This window comes from Lotus japonicus, chromosome 1 (assembly GCF_012489685.1).
Source record: "Lotus japonicus ecotype B-129 chromosome 1, LjGifu_v1.2".
Lineage (NCBI taxonomy): Eukaryota > Viridiplantae > Streptophyta > Magnoliopsida > Fabales > Fabaceae > Lotus > Lotus japonicus.
Window position 1 is genome coordinate 78,098,025 of NC_080041.1, and position 17,905 is coordinate 78,115,929.

Genomic DNA, 17,905 nt, shown 5'->3' on the forward strand with positions numbered 1-17,905 from the left:
ATATGCAAGCAATTATGTGAAAGAGATAAAGGAGAACGTGAAACAATAGCAATAGGAAAACAACCAATTTCTGATGTGCAGAGATCAAGAGATGAAGATAAAAAACAAACAAAAATAGCAGTCGATCGTGCTGATAACTTAATTAAAAATTGGTAAAGGGTGAGAGCAGAAGTGAGGAGCAAGAGAGCAGATACTCTCATGACTCTGCATGAAAATGAGAATAGAAATTCAAATAATGAGAACAATGAGAGAATGCCTATACTGAGGATGAATTTTATTGAATGCAATCACTACTTTAAATACATCAATAGATAATGCTCCTTAATTCTAGAAACCGCTACTGATAATTGAAAATTTAGATTAGAAACTAACCTATCCACTAATGGCTAGTGGCAGAATCTTAATTTGACTAGTTGAAAATAAATTAAAAATAGTTCTGAAGCATCCTATTCCTATGGCACACTTTCAACTGTTTCCATCAACTTGTCTATAATATTCTTTAATGCAAAAGCACTCGCAACACAATCCTTATCATCAAAGTAGGATCTACCTTCTTCAGCTGCCTTACAAAGCTTCGGATCTAAAGGAACCTTACCGAGGAATGGTATCATCATTTCCTTGCACATCTTCACTGCTCCACCGCCACTACTATCAAATACTTCAGTGCATGCAATCATATTCACCATTTCAGGTGTTTTTTCTCTCATGAATTTCAAAAACCACTCTGTAACATCTTTCTGCTCACCGTTATCTGCCAAGTTCAAAAACTTGAAATCCATCACGGGCTGGCACAACCCGCTCATATTCTCCACAACCCCAAGAACTTTCACTCCAGCTTGCTTGCAAAAATTCACTCCTTTTCTTACATCAGTAAGAGAGACTTGCTGAGGTGTAGTAACTATGATTGCACCATCTAATCCAGTGGCACCAAGGAGCTTAACAATTGAAATTTGTTCATCTGAGGTTCCAGGTGGAGCATCAACAATTAGAAAGTCAAGTTCATTCCAATAGACATCTTTTAAAAACTCAGTGATAAGCCAACTTTTGCGTGGACCTCTTAATATAATAGGATCATCAGGATCAGAATTCACAAACCCAATTGACATGACACCAAGGTTGGGCTGCACATAGACAGGATCACACCCAAAGTTGCTCCGGTGTAGCTCATGACCTTCTAGGCCAAGCATCTTTGGGATGCTTGGACCACAAATGTCTATGTCAAGAAGACCAACTTCAAAGTCCTTTGCCGCTAAAGCAAATGCTAGCTGGGCAGAAAAAGTGCTCTTGCCAACTCCTCCCTTTCCTGATAAGACCAATATCTTATGTTTCACAGTAGCCATCCTTTCTTTTATAGCAGCCAGATCTGCAGACATAAAGGAAACATAAAATAATTTAATTTGTAGGTAGCTAACTTTTATTTCATGAATCACATAATAAGCTTATATAAATAAATAGCTCTTGATACTTATTAGAAGGAGGTCATGAGGGATAAAATTAAAGCATAAGATAACAGTGGAGAGTACGTACCAAGGTCAGGTCCTTTGGGGGCACCAGTGGCACAAGTTTGCTGATTTGGGCATCCTTGGCATCCATCGGATTTTCCAGCAGAGTCAGATTGAGAACCCGGGCAATCTGTAAAGGCGAAAAAACAACAATTAATCAATCATATTATATAGAAGCAAAAAATTGAAATTCAAAAAATAAAGTTAAATGTGTACATACGGTCATTGGCATTCTCAGGAATATCTCCCTTCTCCATGGAAGCTCTTTTTGTTTGTTAAAGAAAAGCGGGGAAAGTTTATTTATCTGAACAAAGAATGTGACAAATAAAGATGAGAAACGCATATAAGGGTTGTAGTCCAATGATATTATTTTACCGCTGTAAATTAAATAATATTATTTTAAAAGAAATATATAATATATAAGGTAATATTGAAGCCTAATTTATTAGGTGACCTATGCAAATGGGAATAGTACTATGCAGTGTTATAAAACTCGGTCTTGACCGACCGGTTCGACCGTTCAGACCGTGAACCGGACCCTTGACCGGTCCGAGCCAGACATCCGATCGGCCATGTAACTGACTCGGTACGAACCGTTGCGACTCGGCCGGTTTAGTCAAAAACTCGGTAACTCGGCCTCTCGGTTCGACCGGCAAACTCAGTTTTTTTTAAACGTAAAAACTATTTTGGAGGAAGAAGAAAACTGGGTTCTTTCTGGAGGCTAGCACACTGGTTTTAGTGTTGAGTTGAGAAAGGATCTAAGTTTTCTTTTGCTGTCACTCTCCTTATGGCTTCCCTCTCAGCCCCACTCTTTCTATTCTTGAATTCGTCCAATTCGTCCATTCTTGATGAGAAAGGGAAATACTGGTTGATGGCTTCAAATGAAATAGAAAAAAAAGGAAAGAAAACAAAAAGCGGATGAGATGGAGAGTGATGAGGTGACTCTAAACATTGAAGTAGCTCTCTCTGTATCACCTTGGAAAGTAAACTCAGAACCAAGAAATCTTAACCCTCCCTCTCCATGCGGCTGCACAATACTTACTCTAGTTGCTACAAAATTAGGGTTTTAACTGAGTGTCTGACTGTTATATACTTATATATCAAATGGAGGCCCACATCTGTTATTTCTTCCTAATAGCCAGGTAATGGACTACTGCGGTGGGCCGTAAGCTGAAGATGTGATTTTTGAAGCAACCTAATTAATTTAGTTTATAAAGTTATATCACACCTTTTTTTTTATAGATTACTTATGTATATACCGTAAAAAACAATTTGGTATTTTTTTAAACTATCAATTGCATATCTAATGTATCAAATACTATACAATTATATTTGTAATATATAATAGCATCCTACATATTTTGTTGTTATTAATATAGAATGTTAGTTTATACTATAAATTTATAATTTTTTAACATAAACCGAGTCAAGCAATCGAACCAGTGACCCAGTGGTTGAACCATTGACTCATTGACCCAGTGTCTCGACCGAGTCGATCACCGGTCCGAGTCTGATAACACTAGTACTATGTGATTTGTATATTTACGAAAGGCAATCAAGCACTAAACTATCTGTACTATCTGTATATTGTAACAAAAAACTTTCTGTATATTGCACTTTAGTTGCACATACATGCCTTATAAACCGTAATGTATACTACCATTGAAGCACATGAAGAAAGATTAGCACCAAATTCTCTCATCGTGTGATGCATGTTTGATAATTGATAGTTGAATGGTTGAGTCATATCATGTTAAGTTGTTAAAAGAATGAAATTGTTTACTAAAGAATGAATTATAACAGAAGAAGAATTATAAAAGGAACGCACCAGATAGAAAGCACAGCAGTGGATACGACGGGCGGAGCGCGGTGGCGGGAGTAACACGGCGCCGGGCGGAGCGCGGCGGAGATTGGTGACTAGGGTTGATGCTGCTGGTTGTTCAGCCTTTACGTGAAAACGTTTCTGTTTCTATTTTCTTTCAATTTCAATTTTCAGGGTTTTTTATTTTTTTTCCTAAGCCTTCAGTTTTTCAATCTTTTTATTTTCTAAATCCTAATATTGGGCATGGGCCGAGCCCATTGTTTCAAAAAAACAAAAAAAGACGCCCAAAACCGCCAACCGGCCAGTTTTCACCGGTTCGCCCTGTTCAATGCCGGTTTGGACGGTTCAACACATCTATATAGGAGAAAATAACACCTAATTCTCCAATGAATCAACGAACATATGATGATAAAAGCAGAGAACTTTAGTCTTGTAACTGCAAAATCCATCAGAACAGCAGCACAACAGTGTTGCTAATTGTCACGCACGCCAAACAAAATCTAAACTTGGGAAGGCCATACACGATTTGACATGCCACACACGATTGCATTCACTAATAGCTAGTTTGGGCATTGAGTATTAATTCATAACAAGGGCATGTAAACCAAGTCAAACAGATCATTTGGTAACTCAACACTTACTGCTTAGTGCATTGATTGTGAGGTGAAAGATTAATTTCACGACTATTAATTGTGAGATAACCTAATTAACACGAGATACTCTAATTTTATATTTTGTAGTAAAATTTGAGTTCTTTATCACAATTATGATTTATGAGTGTATATTATATTACATAGTTACCTGTCTTTGTATTAAACAATGTTTGTGGTAAAGAAAGGATCTCCAAGTAAGTAATGGTAAGATCAATTCTTCTAATGATTGTACAAAAGCTATTTTTACAAAAAAATCATCACCAAGTAAGTAATAGTGTGTTTGATTCAATGGAAGAGTGTGACTTTAATGCAACGAAGTGGAAAGAGGGAAGAAGAGGGGAAATATTTTAGTTCTTAACATGTTTTGTTAAGAATATGAGAGGTGAGAGCAACTGAGCAAGAGATGAGGGAGATTACCCTTTTATAATTTGGTTCATGAGAGGAGAGAAAAAAACTTTAAAACAAACTTATTTTATTTCCTTTATGGTTTTAAGTTTTAAAACATAAGAAGAGTCAATTTTGTCATACCAATTCTCTCACTTTTGGAAGGAAACAAAATTGACTTGTAAGGGATTTTTTGGCCCCCTCCCTTTCTAAATTTGAACTATAACATGATAAGAATCAACAAACCTATAAATAAATAAGAGAAGTAATTTGGGCGGTAAGAGAGAGGATGTATCATGTATGGCTCATCAGGGTGTGGAAACGAAAGTTAGAATTCATTCACTATCTTGTTCATCTCTTGCTATGCATATTCATTCATAACTTGGTTTTTGAATGTCAGTCTATCCATGTAGACTTGAACATTAGATGAGTTTATTAACCATTTATGCTACTAATTGTGCAGTGCACATTTGCAATCCATGTTTAGACCCTTGTTTTTTTGTCAACATGTTTAGACCTTAAAATCACATTTAGTTATAATTAGCTTGTTTGCTAACGTGTTTTGGAGTATGTGTTCAACACACATCCAAACATGCTAGTAAATGATCAATGCACTACCTGCAGACCTTTATGGCTGTTCAATAACAATAAAGTGTATGTTGGGAAAATAGAGCTGAGTGAGAATCACATGTAACAAAACCACGTCAAAGAGAAGCTACAAATAGTAGCTTTTGTAGGATTGGACAGGATTATGAGTCATAACCAAACACAATGTAAGTTCAAAACGATAACTTGTGAGATAATCTTTAAATCTTTTGATCAACAAGAAATTGTTGTTTTCAGTCAAGTTCAGGTTTGTGTTTCTTAAGAGCAGGCAGCATTATCTCAGCTTTTGGAAAATCACTTCCAATTATGCTACTATCTACATGCTTTGATATTTTATTTTCATTTCTATGAACTCTGCATCAGATTTCTATTGAAACACAGTATACTTGAACACAAAATACCAATATTCACTGCATACATGACTAATTCAGAATTTGTAAGGTATATAGCCAAGTGAGGTAGCTGAACATTTGAAAACCAAAGTCATCAAAAAAAGGAAACTATATTTGTAACACCTGTTAGTGTGTTTTACTTTTCCTACTTATCATCATTCCTGTGCAATAGAACTAATTTTGCTGTAGTTATTGGAGATATGGCTTCTTGATACATGGGAACTTGAAAATCCAGGCATTGCCACTGCAGAGAGGAAACTTATTCAGTAGGGGCTATTAAGATTTAAGAGTTGCAAATGCATGAAACAGCAATAACAGAAGGCAACAATAAATCTACTGTTTAGATACAGTGCTTTCTATAAGCAGTAAAATTTGATGCAGAATATGGAACAGACAATAGGCTCAAATGAGTAAAAATAAAAATAAAAAAAAATTAAACTCAACCATGAGACCACCAATATAGGGAATTTACGGTATTATAAGAAATTATAGGAAAGTGTAAATATACAAAAAAGAGGAGCCAATTGCCCCATAAAACAAAGTGTATGAACTTTTTATAAATGATTGGTGGTTTAGTTACCCCCATCGACGAAGCAGTTTACTGCATCAAAAGTGCTTTTCATGATTTAAGTACTAGTCTCTCATCATTATTTCGGAAGACAACCTAATCTAGACACCTTAAAAGAATTATATTCTGATTTTATAACAATTGGCCCATAAGCTAGTAAATGGAACCATCAAGATGACTAAGTTTAGCATTTGAATCAAGGCCAGAGAATTTATACTTTGGATTCTTGTATATAAGAGTTTGGTGATTACTTATCTCAAATAACTACTAAGTATAAATATCTCCAAAGAGACATAAATGAGACATATCAGACAAGTACTTAAATGTTGATTTATATACCTAAACAGTGTTGTGAAACTCGGCTCGGACCGGCCGGTCGAACCGGTTCGACCGTGACTCGGGCATGTGGCCGGTTCGAGCCGCTCATCAGATCGGGCATGCATTTGAACCGCTGAAAATCGTTCGACTCGACCGGTTTAATGTAAAAACCGACGACTCGGTCAGTATGGTTAAACCGGATTGTAGTTGGAGCGGGACAAGATCTTAGATTTGTGAAGCAGGGCTCCATCATAGACTACATAAGAATCGAAGAAGCTTAGGAGATAAAACTCTAAGAAAAGAATGAAGTTGATAAATCTCATATGCTATTGAAAGCTACAATGGTCAAACCCAGAAAAATAAACTCTGAATTGAAGGGGTTGCGGCGCATCAGTAAGAAATAAGAAAAGGAGGATGATGGCAAGGTATTAGATAGGGTTTGTTCGAGTTGGGCCATAGTTCATATAGAGAAGATTTAATAAATATATTAATTGGACAATGAGCCCGTGTATGTTCTTTTTGTTACTGTGAACGTTTTAAGTGTTTTGTGCCATTTTCTTCTATTAATTATGTGTTTTTGGGCCACAACTTATTTTTTTGCAACTGGACCTGTGCTCATGGAGCAAACCGAAAGAGTTAATTTTTCAAAAATTGATTCACATCTCAGTGTTGGTTTTAGAAAACTATATAATAAGTTAAAGTTTATAGGATTATATATATATTAGATATTATATACAATTAACTTTCCTAATAGATTAAATAATGTTCGGTTATATTATGAATTTATAATTTTTTTTAGTGTCCACCGAGTCAAGCGGTTCAACCAATGACCCAGTGGTTCGACCAATAACTCATTGACCCAGTGCCCTGACCGAGTCGATCACCGAGCCGAGTTTAATAACACTGCCTAAACTCCTAGTCTGTTAATTCTACATTCCCTAAAAGGCCATTGATGTCAAATAATAAGTAGAATAGTAGATAATGAATAGATTCAAATGAACAATTCATACCTTGAAAGGAAACTATATTCCTAAAGCTTCTCCTCCTCATCCTCATCCCCTGCGTGGATGTCAATGGTGACCTTGCCTGTCTCAGTTATGGTGACCGAAGAACTCACCGTAGGATAAGGGAGGTGAAAATCGGAAGTGAGATCGGCTCCAGAAATGGCTGTACAAAGACGAAAATTACATGAACAAAAATTGCATGCACAGATTCAAGAAACTGTAGATCAAGATACAAGAAGCCTACCAGTGCGAAATTAAAAAACGTTGATTGACAACTGGCTAACTGAATGGCTAACTGAATACTGACTCAGCAAACGGTTACCAGAGTGTGAACGAGTTGTGTGGAGTTCTCGTGAGGGTGTAAGAAATTAAGCGCGAGTGTGTGGATTTTGAATTCGTTAAAAAAGTTGATTGACAACTTGCAATGCTGACTCAGCAAACAAACTCCTAACTGATCTAAGGATCTGTTTGGATTTTGAATTGGTTAGCTTATTAATCGTTTTTCCTAGCATGCACAAACTAACTAGGTCTCTCCCTCTCCGTGTGTGTTTGAACTTTGAAGTCAGGACATGGCAATAAACTTTCCTCTTCTGTCAAACATTATATATTATATTTAGAGTCTCCTTAAAGTAGAAACAACGCATGTTCAAAAAAACATAGAAACACCGCTACACTTAAATTTATATATATTTTTTTAACATTTTTTAATAAAAAATGATATTTGTCATTTTCCCCTTTTGTTCATTTATACTCGCGAATCGCGATGCACAGAATGATGACTTATGCCAATTTATACAGCACGATTGTTTGTTGGATGGCACTGATCTGATCAGCGTGCGATGGAGGCCTCCTTCGCCGGATTTTCTAAAACTAAATGTTGATGGAAGCTACCAGAAGGGTGATCATCATATGCGTTGCGGGGTACATTACGGGACAACATCAGTGGCTGGATCATGGGCTTGTACCGATTTAAACAATAGAAACATGATTTTTTTTGGGATTGTTTGTTTTCTTCTTCTATTTTTTATTTTCCTTTAGACAAACACTTTAGAGGCACTATGGAGCTTTGCTAGGGCTTGAGATGTCTTCCCAAATCATGGTCATGACTTCTTTAGTTTCATCTTCTCTTCTTCTCTCATTGCATGTATGTGTACCTAAATCTTATGTGCTAGATGGTGATTTTGTTGATTCTATGATCATGTAATAATTATGGTTATTCAATTTATGAGTTTTATTTTTATCTATATGAATCTCTTTCCCTTTCTTATTTGCACTTTATAGCCATTGGATTTTTCCATCTAGCTCATGTTTAATTTAATGGAAAATTGGTTTGAGTTAGCGTTTTGAAAAGGGATTAATTAAGATTTTTACTATTTTAGAAATAAAAACAGTACCTAGTTGTGATTAGTTTGAATGTTGAGCTATTAACTTAAGACTTAAAAGCTTGAGTCTAATTAAGTTGGAATCTTAGCAATACTTCATTAACTTCGTTTTTCTTCGTTTAAGTTTACATTCTAATTTTGGCATTTAACAAATTAACTTAAGAAAACTTCCATGGACCCCAAATCTCTCTCGTGCTGGCCATTCAGTGCATACGATTATGCTTATGATCTAGTTCAGTTCACCATGCTGCCAGATTCTTGGAGATAAAACAAAACTAACATGTCAGATTCTTGGCAGCATGGTAAATTACTGAGGCAAACAAAAGCTACTCCAGATTCAGAATACTACCAACAAGCTAGGTTGGTACATACCTAAGCAACCCTGATTGAATTCCGAGTGGAACCTAGCAAAACAAAAAAAACTTAATTAAGTTTTTGGTCCCCAACCTTTTACATAAATATGGCTTTAGTCCCTCGTCGGCGTAAGTGTGGGGACGGGTCCCTCAGTTGTTTTTTGCAAAATGTTTGGTTTTGGTCACTCTGACCGTTTCGGTTAACGCCGGAGCTCCGGCAGCTGATATGACCTTACCACGTCCCTGCCACGTCAATTAATGATTCTTGTTGGATTTTTGTTCTTTTTCATTAAAAAATAAAATAAAGTCACTAATTACCCTCCTTTTTAATTAGTTCCAACCTATTTTGTTCTTCATCATCAATTTTCATATTCATCTCCATCATCTTGGTAACAAGAGAACACTAACAACAAACAAATCAAAGCTTGAAACTTTCTTCAAATTCTCACAATCAGAGACATAACATTGGTTCACATGAATATTTAAACAACAGTAAAAGAAATATTTAAACAAACTCTCTCTCTCTCTCTCTCTAACTTGATGAAAACTCAGACTCAGGAAACAAACCCAGAAATCAATCCAGATCCAGAAAAACAAACTCAAAAAAATCTCAGAACCATAGATCGGATAAACGAGAAACCCAGAAATCAGTCCAGAACCAAGAACTCGAGGTGGTTTCTGATGTCCAAACGCCGAGGTCTCTTGGCAGGTTCTTGTGGGGTTTTAGATCAGAGACCTTATCACCACTGGACGAAGAAGACAAAGGAGGAGGTTGAGGAGAAGGAGAATCATTAGCGTGCTGGTGATGCGGCTTGGAATCCAAATCGGCAACCTCCCATGACTCCAAGGTTCCGAGATACTCTGTTGAGGCTATTAAGTTCAAACGTATCATATTGTTTTAAAATCTAATTTTGATCAATAACAATTTTAGTATACATAGAAGCTCTTCGCTGAAATCTAAGCTTCTAAATTAATTTGAATTTTAGGATTTATTCTTTATGAATAAAGGACCTCAACGTTCAATCTATCCTAAAGATTAAGATTCAAATTTGCAATACTATCTGGCACACGTGTGACATAAGCTAAGTCACATCCACTATTAATCGTCTAATGCCAGCTCATCATTCAGAAAGGTTGAAGACATATGTCAAAGCATCAACAATAAGTCAGAATGCAACCAGCTGCTAAGGAATTCAATTGAGATCATGTGAAGATTTTTCTCTCCTTGAAGCACGCTGACCAACGAGGAAAAATAGAACATGTCAACATCAAATTTCCCAATTGTCTCACTTCTGAAAAGTAGTCAAAGTCTATTGTCACATACTAGCTGATAAGCCTCACCTTTTCGACAAAAGGACACACTTGAACAGTAGCATGCATTTAATGCATCTACCAACCGGAGCCATTTGAATCAATGGATGGATCTATCTCACAACGGCCAGAACAACGGTTAGATTTTGTCTCACAACGGGTACAAGAGTTAAGACTGAAAGAACAAGAACCCTAAACATTCAATCCTTATGAAGCTGTTTACAACTTCTACTTTGGAGACTATGGTCACCTTACAGTGCAAGGACCATACCTGACATATAGGCACATGACTTTCTGTGACTGGTGGTTCTGGAATCTTTGAAGGGGCTAGGGGCCAAGTGAAGCTGAACCAGATTGTTTATCCTTTCAAGATTTTCTACACCTTCTATTTGAAGGGTGTTAGGATTTGCCTCAGGAGCTTCTTGGCAAGGCTTTTGAGCCCCACCCAGCTATTGAACCTGCTCCTGTTGCTAAGGCTCTTGAATCTCATGCTACCATTGCTGGTTTCACTAACTGATGATTGAGGGTGTTTCTTGTAGCTGATGTAGTTTGGTTAATTTAGTAATGAATAATAAGTTTGGTGACCATCGGTTTTGTAGTCGTGGAATTTCTTTTTGCAATTAGCATTGGTTGGTGAACTAAAGATGAAAAATTTTAAAGTTATAATAATATCAATATTTCAAGGAATGATGGTTCTTTTTTTTTTCTTTTTTCCTGAGTTTGCTTTTAAGCTAATTATAAGAAGTTTGAGTAATCTTCTCAGGTATTAATGGTAGCAGTGAAACTTGAAATCCTAAACAAGATAAGCCTTATCACTATTTTTCTTCCCTTTCTAGGTCTTGCTTTTAGATGCATGGTGACCATAATTTTTACTGTTATCCCATTTGTTCTTTTCTTTTCTCCCATAATCATTCTCAGAATCTTTGTTCTTAGAATAGTCTCCTCTTTATAAATCTTAGTCATTCTCTGATGTTGATGCACCATAATCCCTTGGTTGTCATGTAAATTGAAATTTTGTGCGTGGAAATACTTAAAAAAAAAGTAAAGTTCCTGATAGTCTTCTCTGGCTATGTTTCAAGTATAATTCAGATCATATAAATGAAGCTCCATTTGTGTCTATATATTTTTAGGAAATGTTTGAGAAGGATGCTCCTCCATGTGAATTCCTAGTGAGTGGAGATTAAGACTAGGGTCCTGCAAAAAGAAAGCGAAAAGAAACAATGATAGAAAATGAGAACAAAAATTCAAATAATGAGAACAATGATAGAATAAGAGAAGGTACTTCAGACATACCACAGTAAGAAGGTCTTGTTTCAGGATTCGCATGATGCACTTGAGGTATTACTTGTAGCTATTCTATTTGTCATCAAAGTTACTTGTAGCTAATCTAGGACTACAAAGGATGATTTTTATTGAATGCAATCACTACTTTAAATACATCAAAAGTAATTGAACAAAAAGATATTGCTCCTTAATTCTAAAAACCGCTACTGATAATTGAAAATTTAGATTAAAAACTAACCTATCCACTAATCGCTAGTGGGCTAGTGGTAGAATCTAAATTTGACTAGTTGAAAATAAATTAAAAATAGTTCTGAAGCATCCTATTCCTATGGCACACTTTCAATTGTTTCCATCAACTTGTCTGTAATATTCTTTAATGCAAAAGCACTCGCAACACAATCCTTATCATCAAAGTAGGATCTACCTTCTTCAGCTGCCTTACAAAGCTTCGGATCTAAAGGAACCTTACCGAGGAATGGTATCATCATTTCCTTGCACATCTTCACTGCTCCACCTGGAGTAGCATCATTTCCTTGCCGAAGGAAATGATGATACCATTCCTCGGTAAGGTTCCTTTAGATCGAAGCTTTGTAAGGCAGCTGAAGAAGGTAGATCCTGCTTTGATGATGAGGATTGTGTTGCGAGTGCTTTTGCATTAAAGAATATTATAGACAAGTTGATGGAAACAGTTGAAAGTGTGCCATAGGAATATGATGCTTCAGAACTATTTTTAATTTATTTTCAACTAGTCAAATTTAGATTTTGCCACTAGCCCACTAGCAATTAGTGGATAGGTTAGTTTCTAATCTAAATTTTCAATTATCAGTAGCGGTTTTTAGAATTAAGGAGCAATATCTTTTTGTTCAATTACTTTTGATGTATTTAAAGTAGTGATTGCATTCAATAAAAATCATCCTTTGTAGTCCTAGATTAGCTACAAGTAACTTTGATGACAAATAGAATAGCTACAAGTAATACCTCAAGTGCATCATGCGAATCCTGAAACAAGACCTTCTTACTGTGGTATGCCTGAAGTACCTTCTCTTATTCTATCATTGTTCTCATTATTTGAATTTCTGTTCTCATTTTCTATCATTGTTTCTTTTCGCTTTCTTTTTGCAGGACCCCAGTATTAATCTCCACTCACTAGGAATTCACATGGAGGAGCATCCTTCTCAAACATTTCCTAAAAATATATAGACACAAATGGAGCTTCATTTATATGATCTGAATTATACTTGAAACATAGCCAGAGAAGAACTATCAGGAACTTTACTTTTTTTTTAAGTATTTCCACGCACAAAATTTCAATTTACATGACAACCAAGAGATTATGGTGCATCAACATCAGGGAATGACTAAGATTTACAAAGAGGAGACTATTCTAAGAACAAAGATTCTGAGAATGATTATGGGAGAAAAGGAAAGAACAAATGGGATAACAGTAAAAATTATGGTCACCATGCATCTAAAAGCAAGACCCTAGAAAGGGAAGAAAAATAGTGATAAGGCTTATCTTGTTTAGGATTTCAAGTTTCACTGCTACCATTAATACCTGAGAAGATTACTCAAACTTCTTATAAATAGCTTAAAAGCAAACTCAGGAAAAAAGGAAAAAAAAAAGAAACATCATTCCTTGAAATATTGATATTATTATAACTTTAAACTTTTTCATCTTTAGTCCACCAACCAATGCTAATTGCAAAAAGAAATTCCACCACTACAAAACCGATAGTCACCAAACTTATTATTCATTACTAAATTAAAGTAAACACCAGGAGAGTGACTATTGAGTCTTTATACTGAAACAGAGCAAACATCACGATGTAATCAAGGTGACCCAGGAGAGTGAACAATCACCTGTACAACTTTTAGTTTCAAACCTTGATCTTGCAGTCATCACCTGCAATTCAAAAAGCATTCATAAATAAACACAATAGTAGTCTCTCCATACCTTATTGGTAGTAGAAGATTCAAAGACAAATGATAAGTTAGTGAGATCAACAGATTCAAAGAAGATTAAGGGAAAAGACTTGAGAGAAGCTCAACCTGCGCATAGCTCTTCCTATGCTCAGTCTTCAATCATATTTTGTGATGTTCAAGCTCTCATACGGAATACACTTAATGTTATTCCCGTTCAGACACCTTAGTAAGCTGCTTGAGTAATCACTACAGCAAAGAAAAGAAAAACAAAACCTCAGTTTGATGAGAACATAAACAACTCAAAATATAAAGTGTGCAAAGGACAATGCAGAAGTAGTAATATATATAGGCGCTTAGAAACATAAATATGAACTAATTTGACTTTCTTTAAATTTCCACTCAAGAAAGGAAACAATTGAAAGCAAATACAGTCAAGTAATCAATTAATGGGGGGAGTATTTTACGGTCAAGAATAAATTTGAATTCAAAAACACTAATTTCTAAGAGAGGAATTAATGGAGAAACTACGGGATTCCATTTTCAGCCTCCAAGCAGTTCCAAAATTAGGGAGGAATAGATGGGCTTGGCGGCTCAAAATTATGGTTTGAAGCAGCTCTGAAGGACCATGGTGACAGCTCAGGGATTGCATTTTTCGGTCTTCAATCTGTTCTGAAATTAGGGAAGAACTCAGAATCATCAAAAGAAAAAAATCTCATTTCAAGTTTTGTTTTGATCTTGAAAACAATTTCACTAATTTGAAGTCGTAACGGCAATAGTAATCTGGATTAGGCGGAGCACTAACAGCCCATAAGGATCAAACTTATTCTCAAAATTCAACACCATTGTTGAGATATTAGGCTCTGTTAGCCCTTCTTCTGCAAAGAGGAAGAATCAGCATATATATACCCATAAAACAAAATACTACTCCTACATCTGGTATCATCACAAAATTAGAAAAGCAGAAAGCAAACCGCTTAAGCACTCTGCAAAAGCATCATCCACCGAAGTGCTCACATCCATTTCTCTATCAACTGAGCAATTCAGCTTGAACCCTTTCGCACACAACAGTTCACTTGTTCTGAAATTCGCCGAATTGCTAAACCCTAAACCAAAAATGCATCTTTTTTGTGCAGCTCAACCTGCAGATACAAAACAATCGAGAATTTTATTGCAGTTTCGAGGTAAAATAATGGAAAATAAGAATTATAGGTGTGCTTACCTGAGAGAGGAAACCCTGTATATGAAGGCCTAAAGTAAGTTAACTGGCGAATAATGCGAGCAACGACGTTGTCGATGGCATCGAGATTGTCGTCGTCAATCGTCATCGTTGGCGGGGATTGAAGTGTGTGGTATGCGTCCCTGACGCTTGCGCCATAGAGATCGGTGTCGAAGGTGACGGAAGTGAGGGTGGGTCTTCGCAATCTCTGGGTCCATGATTCGATTCTCTGAGAGGGTGGGTCTTTTATTGAGAGTTTCAAGTTCCGTTACAGACTTCGCGAGGAGAGGCTGGGTCGTCGATGTCGCGTCGCACCGTGGAGACTGGAGAGTAGGGAGGCAGCGAGATGGCTGGTAATGGAGGAGATGAAAGCGAGGGAGGGAGGGCTGCGAGAGTGAGACAGTGAAGGAAAACAGTCTGGAGTGAAACGGTAGAGAAGAAAAACGGTAGGGGTAAATAGCCAACTTATCCCTAAATGTGTCAGCCGACTTCACATTGGTCCCTAAACTTTTAAAATGCCTCTCGCGGTCCCTGAATGTAGCAAAACTCATTCACGCTAGTCTCTCGGTTAAAAACATGTTGACGGACGTTAACAAATTTTTTTTTGTCTGGGTGGACTGCCTACGTGGAATTGGAATGTTGAGAAAACATTTAAACGTCAAATTAGTCCCTCAATGTGGCAAACTAGTCCCCAATGTGGGAAAAAAAAAATTTCTATCACCTCTAAATTCTGATTCAGATAAAAAAATCTTCCAACTTCATCACAAATTGAACCCAAAAAACTTCAACAATGACGTAGTTTTCACGATGAGAGCTTTCAACGTTCTTACTTCCATAAAGTGAAATCCAACATCTCCATTCCCTATTTCCCACCTTCTCCAACATGTACGATAAAACAAACATACCCAGAAAGCAAGCAAAACAAGTTCATCATCTTACAAAAGTTATGTTGAAAATGAAGAGGAGAACTTACTCTTTGTAGGAGATCAACAAATATCAAGATAGAGTGACATTTGTCAAGAAAAAACATCATTTTTTTTACATTCTTCAAATACCCAATTCATGATATATTCATGAAAAGAAGGCCGAGTAAAAGAATGAAATCTTGGAAACATACAACCCATTGAAGCAAAGATACAAACATGTAAAGTGCATAAAATGAAAGAGGAACTAAAGGGTAGGATTTTGAAAAGGATATGCAAGATCTTCACTCTCATCTCCATCCCCATCAATAGACGATGGTGTAGAGTTTCTGCGAATTGTGAATTTACAATTTAGAGACCAAGATGAAGGCTTTAGGGGAAAATGTTACAGGACGTGAAGCTATGATTATTCTCCCTCAAGTACCCTGGCCAGCAGCGCATGGCGGAGTGGTACCTCTTTTCGGATCCCTCCCGACTCGAATCCAACCGCGCGGGTTGGAGTAGCTGGATTTGGACCCTCCGAATCTGAGATCTGATTTGTGGAAGAAGATGAAGGTTGAGGGAGGTTGGTGTTGGTGGAAGAGGGTTTCAGTAGTGGTGGTGGTGGTTGTGGTGTTGGGTGAGAGGGAGGATTTGGTGGTGGTGGCAGTGGTGCTTGGTGGGGTTTTGATTTTGAAGGTTAGGTTGAGAGAAAGAAGATGAAGGTTGAGGGAGGAGGAGGAAGGAGATGAAGTTTCATTTTCTTATTTTTTGGGGGAAAATAAATAATTTCCACATCAGCACTCTTGGATGGAAAAAAATTCCACATCACTGATTCCGTTAACGTCCGTCAAGTTTTTTTAACCCAAGGACTACCGTGAATGAGTTTTGCCGCATTCAGGGACTGCGAGAGGCATTTTAGAAGTTTAGGGACCAATGTGAAGTCGGCTGACACATTCAAGGACCAAGTTGGCTATTTACCCAAAACGGTAGAGAGGAGGAGAAACTGAAAAAGAGATGAGAGAGGAGAATAAACGCATTTTCATATACATGAATGCTATTAAAGAGAGGTGAGTGCAGGATAAGAAGAAAGGTGGTGTAGGATAAGATGAATGAAGGATTGATTGCCACGTAGGATTTTTTCAGAAGTTAATCAATCAGTAGAGGCCACGTATGCGATGACTGGACTGAGATGTCTTCATGAATGTATATACTATGGATGTGTATTTGTACTTAATACTTAGCTCAAGTGAGCTTTACTAATATATATAGATAGATAGATATTTTTTTTGGAAAAACCAAATATATATATATATATATATATAATTACTTTGGGAAATAAGAGCCCCAAGTACAATATAGATAGATATATATATTGATAGAATTTTTTTTTATTTTAAAAGTATTTTATCTAAATTATTTATTAATAAATATTATTTTGTTTTTTATTTTGATTTTTTAAATTTGTCAAATGCAAATCTCAAGTCAATTTTAAGTCTATGAATGTATTTATTTAATATAAGTAGTTGAATAGGTTTTTATAATACAATTTTTTTCAGTTTTTAGTTTATTAAATTTTTTATTTTTTAATGTATTTAATATAAAGGCATGTGGGCTTTTATGGTTTAATACATTAAGATGAGAAACGCATGCAAGGGGAGAGGAATGCACAGCACGAAGCGAGAAGGAAGAAGAAGCTTGCGGAGAGGAACAATGGAACGCTGCACGAAGCGACGCAAAAGAAGAGCGGCAGGGAAGGCGGCGGCGGCTACGAGGACGGTGGAGGCACGAGGTGCAGCAAGCTTTGAGAGAAGGAGCAGACGTAGCAGATAGGGTGAAAGTGTGGAACTGGACAGGTAAAAAATAAGGGTTTGCACTTTGCAGTTACGAGGTTGCAATTTTACCAAATCAATAAGGAATAAAATATTAAAATTAACAATCGAAAATTTTGCCAAAATAAGGGTTTATGGATTTAAAAATCTTTATTTAGTTTTTTTTATTGTTTACAGTTTTAGTATTAATCTAGATTATGGATAACAAGAAAATTAAAGTCTTTCTTTTTCTTATCTTTTCTTAGTTTAAATTTTAGGCTTTCCCATGGTATGATGGAATGTTAGGATTTAATTACGGAGTATGGGACTTGAACCCCAAGTCAGAAGAGTGGAATTTTGGGTTAATCTTGAAGAAACTGCGTACTGTGAACTTCTACTATCGATGCAGATAACATGCTTTTGATTTATGACCAAGACGTACAACCACCACCACTTGCACACCAAAGTAACACT

At 36.4% G+C, this 17,905-nt stretch overlaps 1 protein-coding gene and 1 long non-coding RNA gene across 8 annotated transcripts; both read right to left on the bottom strand.

The window, feature by feature from the left end:
• Window positions 1-253: 253 nt before the first annotated feature.
• On the bottom strand, window positions 254-2,557 carry LOC130714857 (cytosolic Fe-S cluster assembly factor NBP35-like). 2 transcript variants are annotated; one of them, XM_057564829.1, is made up of 4 exons: window positions 2,478-2,557; window positions 1,723-1,806; window positions 1,528-1,632; window positions 254-1,363 (listed from the first exon to the last, which is right to left on the bottom strand). In XM_057564829.1, the coding sequence occupies exons 2-4, from the start codon at window positions 1,757-1,759 to the stop codon at window positions 453-455; spliced, it is 1,053 nt and encodes a 350-aa protein (XP_057420812.1). In that variant the 5' UTR covers window positions 1,760-1,806; window positions 2,478-2,557; the 3' UTR covers window positions 254-452. The 2 variants fall into 2 exon arrangements, with proteins under 2 accessions (XP_057420812.1, XP_057420820.1); XM_057564837.1 differs by having other exon boundaries at window positions 1,957-2,550.
• Window positions 2,558-9,404: 6,847 nt separating this feature from the next.
• On the bottom strand, window positions 9,405-15,146 carry LOC130714900 (uncharacterized). Of its 6 annotated transcripts, none has more exons than XR_009011486.1 (4): window positions 14,722-15,146; window positions 14,474-14,641; window positions 13,629-14,166; window positions 9,405-13,482 (listed from the first exon to the last, which is right to left on the bottom strand). It is a non-coding gene; the product is annotated as an uncharacterized LOC130714900 (long non-coding RNA). The 6 variants fall into 6 exon arrangements; XR_009011482.1 differs by having other exon boundaries at window positions 13,629-14,171; XR_009011478.1 differs by having other exon boundaries at window positions 13,629-13,748; window positions 14,031-14,641.
• Between the last annotated feature and the right edge of the window lie 2,759 nt (window positions 15,147-17,905).